At 46.8% G+C, this 10,686-nt stretch overlaps 1 protein-coding gene across 1 annotated transcript in view; it reads right to left on the bottom strand.

Annotated features, from left to right (window-relative positions):
• Positions 1 to 3,510: 3,510 nt before the first annotated feature.
• LOC140460143 (uncharacterized) overlaps positions 3,511 to 10,686 on the bottom strand; it is a 79,309-nt gene continuing 72,133 nt past the window's right edge. Inside the window, exon 3 of the mRNA XM_072554541.1 lies at positions 3,511 to 5,054. Within this exon, the coding sequence (XP_072410642.1) occupies positions 3,838 to 5,054 (1,217 nt within the window). The 3' untranslated portion in view covers positions 3,511 to 3,837. The remainder of the gene's footprint in view (positions 5,055 to 10,686) is intronic.

Here is a 10,686-nt window from a genome sequence, read left to right as displayed (position 1 = left end):
TCAATACCCTGCCCCCACCACACCCTTGTTCCACAGCTCTCCCTATACCCACCCACAGTCCTGAACAAGAGTTACACCAGATACATCGACTTCTCCACCTCCTAATACTGCCTGGCTTGCTGCATTCTTTCAGTCTCCTGCCTGTCTATTTTGCCAATTGAAAACAAAGGCCTGGACTAACTTTTCCAGAGTCTGTCCCCTCGCTGGATTCACTCCCATTCCTTTCAATTGCTCCAAGTCAACAACTGAACCTCAGAATGAAGTGTAAATGGAAATGGGGGTGAGAAAAGAGAGTGCTGTACTCTCAGATGTTGGACAGAGGAAAGAAGTTGCAGTCTGAGGTGAAGCTCAATCTTCATTCAGAGAGAGGAAGAGCAGGAGCTTCAGAACCTCATGGTCCATCTTCCACATTCACCAATAGGGGAGGTCCGAATGGCAGGAGGACAATTCTCCCTCCGGTCCTCCAGTGCTCCTTATTTGTCCAGCAAACGTAGGTCTCGCCCCTTTTATGTCGACAGTGAGGAACACGCCCAATGATTTGGTGACACCGGCAAACATGTGCTGCTTGTTGACACTGAGGAGTGTACACAATATGCACTGTAGCAATGCTGGTGTTATTGACAGATTTTAAGTGTCCAAATTCCTATGGGAGAACAAAAAGGGTAGAGCCATATTATTTTTCCATGTGGCTCAATATTTGATTGCTTTTACATTTGTCTGGCTGCTCAATGTTTTTATGTCTTTTCCTCAATATGCTCTGTAGCAATGCTGGTGTTATTGACAGATTTTAAGTTTCCAAATGCCTATCGGCTAACAAAAAGGGTACAAACATAATTTTTTTCTCCTCCATGTGGCTCGATAATTGATTGCTTTTGCATTTGTGTGGCTGCTCAATGTTTAAGTCTTTTCCTCAGTGTTGGGGTGAGATTCACAACTAGAAGGCATAGGTTTAGGGTGAGACCACAAAGATATCTGAGGGGCAATGTTTCCATAAGGAGGGTGGTGCGTGTATGGAATGAGCTGCCAGAGGAAGTATTGGAAGCTGGTATTTAAAAGGTATCTGGCTGGGTATATGAATAGGAAGGGTTTAAAGGGATATGAGCCAAGTGCTGGCAAAGGGCACTAGATTAATTTAGGATATATGGTAGACCTGGACAGGTTGGACCGAATGGGTCTGTTTCCGTGCTGTACATCTTTATGACTCTAAATAATAAAAAGTCTACTTTTCCAAATAACAAACTATATCCATGTTAACAAGGCTTAGTGCACCACATACTTTATTAACCATTCTCAACAGGTCCTGCCCCTTCAATGACTGAGGAACATATACATGCTGGGGCATAATCTCCTTCACTAGTATTTACACACTACCCTCAGCAATTGCACAAGTAACAGCAAAGAGTAAACAGCACAAGGATTAAACAAACAGTGAGGGGGTAAACAGCACAAGGATTAAACAAACAGTGAGGGGGTAAACAGCACAAGGATTAAACAAACAGTGAGGGGGTAAACAGCACAAGGATTAAACAAACAGTGAGGGGGTAAACAGCACAAGGATTAAACAAACAGTGAGGGGGTAACACAGCACAAGGATTAAACAAACAGTGAGGGGGTAAACAGCACAAGCCCCAGTAAAAGCAGATGTAAAGTGAGTGTAAAATGTCACTATGACAGGACAGGCCCCACATTCCTTCCCCTCCGTCCCCCCCCCCCAACCTGCCTCACCTTTCACCTCCCGGGCCCAGTACCTTCCAGGTGGCCCCAGAGTTGACACAGGGGCCGCCCCACGACCAGTAGAACTCCACCACCCAGGCGGCCGACGGGTTCCCAAACAGGCCCTTAACCCCATCCGCCTCCAGAACGGTCACCGGCTCCTACCTGCTGTACAGCCGGGCGGTGTGGCCGTGACACAGCAGCTGCACCAGGAAGGCGGCGGTGCCCAGTGACGGGTGTCTGCCCCGGGCCGCACGGCGCCATTTTCCTAACGGCCGCCCCTTCCCCGCTCGAGCGACTTCTCCTCCCAACCGCCTTCACCCCCGCGTGACGTCAGCTCAGGGGGATGGGCGGGGCCGGGGGAGCCTCACCGTCACCAAGTAACAGACACCTCGCGCTACAACTGCTCATTCACAAAAACAAACTCTCCTGTCTCGCTCTGCAGCTGCAGGGGGGACACTGCCACGTTTCGAGGAGCCCTGTCTACATTGGGAAAGCTCACGGCTCAATTTAAACAGATATCCCGACATATAACGGAACGTCGTCATACCTAAAGGGGGCAACCTGTATTTTAAAGTGACGTGGACATTTTAACGGCCTATTTTTGCAAATAAACAGATTTAAATAGACAAGATTATATTTCAAAAGGGATGTGGGCACATTCAAAGGGATATCTTAATATGTAAAGTGACGCAGTTATATCTAAGTGAATCTACATTTCGAAGAAACGTTGCCCTACTTTTAAGCAGAAGTACCCCTTTAAGAGACATACTGATATCTAAAGGGGTAAATATACATTATCGAGGAGCACGATTGCGCTGAGAGGAACATAACACATTTAAAGGGTGAGCTACATGTAAAGGGGCATTTTTATATTTAAAAAGATACATTGAAATCTGAAGAGATTTGTTCGTAAGTAGAAGTACATGGTAACATTAAGGAAGCATGACCGTATTGGAAATAGTGCAGCCATTTTTAAAAAGGGGGCTGTAGTGGCCGTGAGATGGTTTAATTTTTAAGAAAATAAGCAAGTTATTACGATTTGGAATGGTCTTGAATGGGTGATGGAACCAGTAACCATGGAGAAAGTTAAAATTCACACAACACCAGGTTATAATCCAACAGGTTTATTTGGAAGCACTAGCTTTCGAAGCGCCGCTCCTTCATCTGGTGGTTGTGGAGAATGAGATCACGATCACGGAGTTTATAGCCAATGGAGTCCAGTGGCATGGAGATGTGATACATCCAAACAATTTTAGATTAAATCTTTCACCTTTTGAATGGGTTTCGAAAGGTATGTTAATCCCAGAATTTGATTTTAATTACCTTCTCACGAATATCATTCAAATGCAGAGCTTTTCTAACAATAGGTGTGAATCCTGTCTGCGTCCGAATGTTGAGGCAGACTGACATTTTTCTTAGAGAAAAATTTTGCATTTAGACTTCATTTTTGAGGAAGTAATTTACAGATTAGGGTGTAGAGGTTAGGGTGGATTGGCTGTGCTGAATTACCCATAGCGACCAGGGATGTGCAATTTAGGATAGATTGTCCATGGGAAATACGGAGAAAGGGGATGGATATGGATGAGATACTCTTCAGAGGGCCAGAGTAAAATAGATGGGCTGAATGGCCTGCTTCCACATTGTTGGGATTCTATGACTTCCCCCGACAAAGGAGCATTTTATCTGCATCTATCCTGTCAAGCCCCTTTCAGAATTCTAATGGTTTCAATGAGCAGCTTTAAAACAAAAACCCCTTGGCGCTCAAAGCTTTCAATGAGAGTCTGAGCCCGGCAGTAAGTTCAGGTAACCTTTATTGCACCCAACTTTGTTACAACTTCAGATCTCCTCAGCAAAAAGGCAGAGATAAAGTTGCTTTTTGAACAGCTCAAAATCAAAGCGCACACATTTCGCCCCACCACTTTCTTTACTATTGATCAGCACTGAGATGTCCCTTTCTAATTGGGTCCTTGGTACAGCCTTAACCCGGAGGAAGTGTTGCCTCACTCGGCAATTTCAACCTGTACCCTGTATAGCGCCATCTGCTGCAGCGGAATTCAAACCCGGGAGCACCAAGAACAGGGTCGATAGTCCAGTCGATAATGGCACTCAGCCGTTGCTCCTTCAAACACCCTGCGATGGTTTGTGAATGCGCTGGTGCCTCTGGAGGTGGGAGGAGCGGGTGAAGTCCTTCCTGCACTCGGGGCAGCTGAACGGCCTCTCCCCCGTGTGGACCCTCCAGTGGGTCAGCAGGGCGGAGGAATTGCTGAAAGCCTTCCTGCACTCAGGGCAGCTGAAGGGCCTCTCCCCCGTGTGAATCCGCTGGTGCTTCAGTAGGTTTGAGGAATTGCTGAAGGTCTTCCTGCACTCGGGACAGCTGAAAGGCCTCTCCCCAGTGTGGACCCGCCGGTGCCTCAGCAGGTTGGGGGAATTGCTGAAGGCCTTCCCACATTCGGGGCAGCTGAAGGGCCTCTCCCCAGTGTGGATCCGCTGGTGGGTCAGCAGAGAAGAGGAATTGTTGAAGGTCTTCCCGCACTCGGGGCAGCTGAAGGGCCTCTCCCCACTGTGGATCCGCTGGTGGGTCAATAGGGAAGAGGAATCGCTGAAAGCCTTCCCACAATCTGGGCAGCTGAAGGGCCTCTCCCCAGTGTGGACCTGCTGGTGCCTCAGCAGGTTGGGGGAATTACTGAAGGCCTTCCCACACTCGGGGCAGCTGAAGGGTCTCTCCCCTGTGTGGGACCGCCGGTGGGTCAGCAGGTTGGAGGCCTGGGTAAATCTCTTCCCACACTCAGGGCAGGAGAACGGCCTCTCCCCTGCGTGGACCCGGAGGTGCCTCAGCAGGTGGGAGGCCTGGGTAAATCTCCTTCCGCAGTTGGGGCAGCTGAAGGGCCTTTCCCCCGAGTGGGACCGCTGGTGCCTCAGCAGGTCGGAACAATTACTGAAGGCCTTCCCGCACTCTGGGCAGGGGAATGGCCTCTCCCCGGTGTGGGTCCGCTGGTGCCTCAGCAGGGCGGAGGTCTGGGCAAAGCCCATCCCACATTCAGGGCAGGAGAATGGCCTGTCCCCTGTGTGGATGTGCTGATGAATCTGCAGGGCAGACGGGAAATGGAAGCTATTCCCGCCATCACTGCACTTCCACCGTTTCTCCACGGGGCGGGATTCCTCGGGTTTCTCCATGGCCGAAGCTTCAGCTGCACACAAATATGTTTCCAGCCCCTCCCTGCTGTCAATTCCTGCTGCTACATGCCCCACACTCAATGCGCTGCAACAATAGGGTCTCTCATCCAGTCCCACTGATGCTGAAAACGTACTCAAACAGGAACCAAAACGCTTTGCTCCTTCTCACAGACTCATAGTTGAAAATTCTTTCCGGTCCCAATGGATTGAGTCATTGACGTCAATGTGAGGACTGCAGACGCTGGAGAATCAGTGTTGAAATGTGTGGTACTGGAAATGGCCAACAGGTCAGGCAGCATCCGAATAGCAGGAGAGTCAACGTTTCGGACATAAGAACTTCATGCGTTGATTTTGAAACTTCTATCTTCAAATCTTCAAATACACTGTTTAAAAAGAGATCGCAAAAGTCATCACTGTCAGTGCAGGGTAGAATTCAGAACAAGCAATTCTACCTTCTGTGGAATATTCTTGTTTCTCCACAAAATTGAAAGCACCATCCCACTCTCTCTCCCCCTCTGTTCTCACTCCAATCTAACTAATTCTCCTGAAGGTGCTGATTCAGGATCTTACAGGGGCAGATGAGCAAAAAACATCAAGACTGACATCTCTCTGAATTTTGGATAATTCCACCTGAAAGTTAATATCTTTCACAACACTGGGATATTGCTAAGAGTGAGCAGGTCTGCTTTTGGGAAGCAAAAAAAAGTGTCAATTCAGGGTGAACCTGCAATGCAGCTTTTTGAGGAAGAACCAGACACAAAATGGTTAACGACCCCAGGAAGGTGGAAGCAAAATGAGACGTCAAGGCATTAATACCGATACACTTCAGTCAAACTCTTCTGATTCCAGTCAGGGCAAAACATCCTCTGAAAGTCCAGTCATCACAGCCACACTTCTGCTTTCACTGAAGACGATTAGAGTCACAGCACAGAAACAGACCCTTGGGTCCAACCTGTCCGAGCTGACCAGATTTCTTAAATTAATCTAGTCACATTTGTTTTCACGTGGCCCCTATACCGGCTGGGTGCTGGGACTAAATTGGGTTGGCTATCTGGTCGGCAAGGACGAGTTAGATCGAAGGGTCTGTTTCCGTGCTGTACATCTCTATGATTTGCCACCACTTGGCCCCTCTCCATGTAAGGCACCTTCTCAAGAGAACTTAAAGTTTTATAACAAAAAGTGACATTTTAGCCCAGCTCTGCAAATATAATTCTGCAAACATACACAAACAAGTCCACGGGAGTGAATGTGTGTGTGTGCACGCACATGAGAGAGAGAAAATGTCTATTTCCATCCTGTATATCTCTGTCTATTTCTGTTGGTGTAAATATTGTTGTAAATCATAGCTGGGTTCTCATAGATAGATGTAAGAGAGAGAGAATTCCTCAAAAATGACAGTCTCAGAATCCTGGGAGACCCCCATTTCTGGTTTACTTCCGAATGAACAAACATTAAACACGAGCAACTATTTGTTTCAAATTTGGTTTCATTTTTCTTGTGTGATTCCCTGCTATGATTACACTGTGTGTCTGGACGGTTGACAGGCTGGGAGATTGTGGGTTGGGGCTTGATTGGCTGAATGCTTTATTGTTCCGGAAGGTGACAAAAAAAAGTGGGGGGCGGGGTGCAAAGCTTCAGCAGAAATCCAGCAGAGCTGACAACAGACCGACATCTTACTCTGTAGGAACAGGGAGATCAACAGAGGACAGAGAAATCAGGACCTGAAATCCGAGCTGACACCAGACTACCCTGTGATCAGTGCTTTGATTAGCAGCACCAACCTTATACCTTTACCTCGCTTCCCATATGACCAAACCCTCGATATTTAGGATTCAATCCTTGTCATCCTGAAGCCATGTCTCTGTAAGGAGTCTCAGATCATAATTATTCTCTTCAATGTGTGCAGTCAACTCATTCACTTCTGTTACAATGCAGCACACATTCAGATACCATTTCTGGTTTCAGTTTTTGTGATCTTTAGAATCCAGTTTTGATTGCTGGTATATTTACTCTCCTTGTCCCTTTCTATCATTCTCTGAAGTTCATTTCCCACTTCACGACGTTGCTCATTGGCCTTGGTTTGGATTGTTCATGCTAAATTGCCCAGAAAGTCGAAGTTAGGTGGGTTAGCCATGGGAGATGCAGGTTTGTAGTTTCATAGTAATAGAAGCAGGAGTAGGCCATTTGGCCCATCTAGCCTGCTGCACCATTCATTAAGATCATGGCTGATCTATCCATTGTCTCAGCTCCTCCTCCCTGCATTGTCCCAACTACCCTTAATTCCCCTACCATGCAAAAACCACCTCCAACTGTGTCTTGAATATACTTAATGAAGCTGCCTCTACTGATTCCTTGGGCAGAGAACTCCACAGATTCACTATTCTCCAGGAAAAACAGTTCTTCTTCATCTCTGTCCTGAATCTACTCCTCCTAATCTTGAGGCCTGGTTTCATTCACCAGCAGAAATGACTCAATAGGTAGAGCTTCATCCCCACAGTGCAATGAATTCCCACTTTCCACCAAAATCCCGGATGTACTCACTCACTCAGTTGCTGTCTCACAAATGCAGGATTTCATTGTTACTTCTTCTGCTCCCATTAAGGGCAAAACATCTTTGAAAGCTGCTCTGAAACTCCAGCCTCCATAATCACACTTCTGCTTTCACCGAAGGAGATTAGAGTCATACAGCACGGAAACAGACCCCTTGGTCCAACTCGTCTGGCCAAACAGATATCCTAAATTAATCTAGTCCAATTTGCCTGCATGTGGCCCACATCTCTCTAAACCCTTCCTATTCATGTACCCATTCAGATGCCTTTAAAAATTCCGACTCATCTCAAACGTATGCCTTCTAGTTTTGGACTCTCCTACCTTGGGGAAAAGACCTTGGATATTCACCCTATCCATGCCCCTTATGAACGTCTATAAGGTCACCCCTCAGCCTCCAATGCTCTCGGGAAAATATCCCCAGCCATTTGAGTCTCTACCTGTCACTCAAACAGCAGACTTGTAAATCTTTTCCGACCCCTTTCAAAGTTTCACAATGTCTTTCCTATAAAAAGGGAGACCAGAAATGAATACAGTCTTCCAAACGTGGACTAACCAATGTCCTACACAGCCACAACACGACCTCCCAACTCCTATATTCAATGCACTGACCAATAAAGGAAAGCATACCAAATGCCTTCTTCACTATCCTTTCTACCGGTGACTCTGCTTTCAAGGAACTATGAACCTGCACTCGAAGGTCTCTTTGTTCTGCAATATCCCCCTTTACCATGTCAATCCTGCCTGGATTGCTTAACCAAAATGCAAACCACACACTTCTCGGATTTAAACTCCATCTACCACACTTTGGCCAATCAGCCCACCTGATCAGTTCTAATTTATAGTGAACTCTCTTTCCTTGCTTATTCCTTAGAAGTTGAAAATCTCTATCCCACACACTCTCCCTCCATTCTCAGTTTGCTGAACCTAATCCCTGCTGTAACTCATCCTGAAGGATGCAGTTGACGCTGGTTAATAGGCCGACAAGCAGGGGTGTCCGAACTGAAACGTAATGAATACCGAATGGCCTGGAAAGAGTGGAAGTTGGGAAGATGTCTCCATTGACTGGAGAGAGTAGGACTAGTGGGCACAGCCTCAGTGTAAAGGGAAGACCTTTTAGAATTGAGGTAAGGAGAAACTTCTTCAGCTAGAAAGCGGTGAATCTATGGGATTCACTGCCACAGAAGGCTGTGGTGGAGGCCAGGTCACTGAGGATATTTAAGACTGACATGAAGACGTTCTTGAGCATCAAGCTGATGGAGGGTTATGGAGACAAAATGGGAGAATGTGGTTGAGAAACCTATCAGCCATGATCGAATGGCAGAGCTGACCTTGAATGGCCAATTTCTGCTCCGATGAATTATGTTCTCCTGCCGTCCTGGACAGAGTGGGCGAGAATTGGAAGCAGGAGTAGGCCATCTGTTTGTTCAAGCCTGCACCAGCATTCAACGAATCATAACTGGATATGAATCTACCGACATCTCGGTCCAACCTAGAGGGCATCGGTTTTGGGTGATACGGAAAAGATATATTTCAGACTGAAGAGACAACCCATTCACACGGAGGGTGGTGTGTATATGGAATGGGCTGCTGGAGGAAGTGGTGGAGGCTGGTACAATTACAACATTTAAAAGGCATCTGGATGGGGACATGATTAAGGAGGATTTTGAAGGATGTGGATCAAATACTGGCGAATGGGTCATTAGATTAAGTCCGGATATCTGAACAGCCTGGACTGAAGGGTTTGGTTCCGTGCTCTGCAACTCCGTGACTCTATTACTACGTAGTCGGAACCAATTTCACAACACCCGAAATAATCTATTCACCCCTTATAGCCTGTCCTGAGCTGTGGCCTAACTACACATATTTCAGTGCAAGTTTCAGAAAGATTCCATCAGCTCTTTTAAAAACTTGAACATGCTTTCAGACTTTAACAATGTTTGTGAATATATCATTTTTGCTATTCTTAAAAGATCAGCTATTTCTCTCCCCTTCCCCCCACACTGCAACCTCCTCCATCCCCCCACCAGTCTCCCACGTAGAGTTAGCACCATCCATCTCCCTCATCTTCAAAAGGGCTTGAAACAGTGAGCAAAGAGGGCTTGAGGCACAAGAAAGGATGGAGGCTTTGGCAGTGAGAAGTGAGAGAGAGAATGGACAGGGTGGCAGAGGGTGAGGGCAGGGAATACAGGGGAGAATACAGAGAATGGGGGAGGGAGCAGAGGGTTGGGGGGAGAGTTATTCAGCACAGGAACAGACCCTTCAGTCCAACTAGCCCATGCTGATTATGTTCTCAAACTAAACTAGCCCCACCTGCCAGTGTTTGGCCCATATCCCTCCAAACCTTTCCTAGTCACGTACTTATCCAAATGTCTTTTAAACAGTGTAACTGTACCTGCATCCACCACTTCCTCTAGACATTCATTCCACACACAAACCACTCTGTGTAAAAAGAAAAATAGAGTCCCTCATGTCTCTTTTGAATCTTTCTCCTCTCACCTTCAAAGGTCGCACCCTAATCTTGAAACCGCCACCGAGGGAAATGACACCCACCATTAACGTCATCCATATCCTTCATGATTTTATCAACCTCAATAAGGTCCCCTCTCAACCTCCCATGGTCAAGTGAAAAAGTCCCAGTCTCTCCACCTAGATGTAGGCAGATTCATATCCTGTTATGATGTGTTCAATACTGGTGCAGGCTCAAAAGACCAAATAGCCTACCCCTGCTCCCATTTTTCTCTGTGTCCAGGACAGCAAGCGACTGAAGACAGAGGAGCAGTAATTATGCCATTCAGCCCATCAGGTCTGTTCATACCATTCAATCGTGTTTAATAAGTTTCTCAACCCCATTCTCCCACTTTCTTCCCGTAGCCCTCGATCCCCTTGATACTCAAGGACCTATCTGTCTCAGTCTTAAATATCCTCAGTGACCTGGCCTCTGCAGCCTTCTGCGGCATTAAATTCCATAGATTCACCGCTCTCTGGCTGAAGTACTTTCTCCTTATCTCTGTTCTAAAAGGCTTTCCCTTTACCCTTAGGCTGTGTCCTCAGGTCCTATTCCCTCCTATCAATGGAAACAGCTTTCCAATATCCACTGTGTCCAATTGGATGTCACTTGAGTGTGAGCCTGTTAATCAGCATGAACCAGACCAGACCATTCAGGATGAGGTACAGCAAAGTGAAAATAGTGAAAATGGCGGCAGAGTGTTTGGAACTGAGGTGAGGTGGAGGAAAGGGAAATGAGGA

This window comes from Chiloscyllium punctatum, chromosome 36 (genome assembly GCF_047496795.1).
Source record: "Chiloscyllium punctatum isolate Juve2018m chromosome 36, sChiPun1.3, whole genome shotgun sequence".
NCBI lineage: Eukaryota > Metazoa > Chordata > Chondrichthyes > Orectolobiformes > Hemiscylliidae > Chiloscyllium > Chiloscyllium punctatum.
The sequence above is the reverse complement of the archived record's forward strand: the minus strand, read 5'-3'. Positions and strand labels throughout refer to the sequence as shown.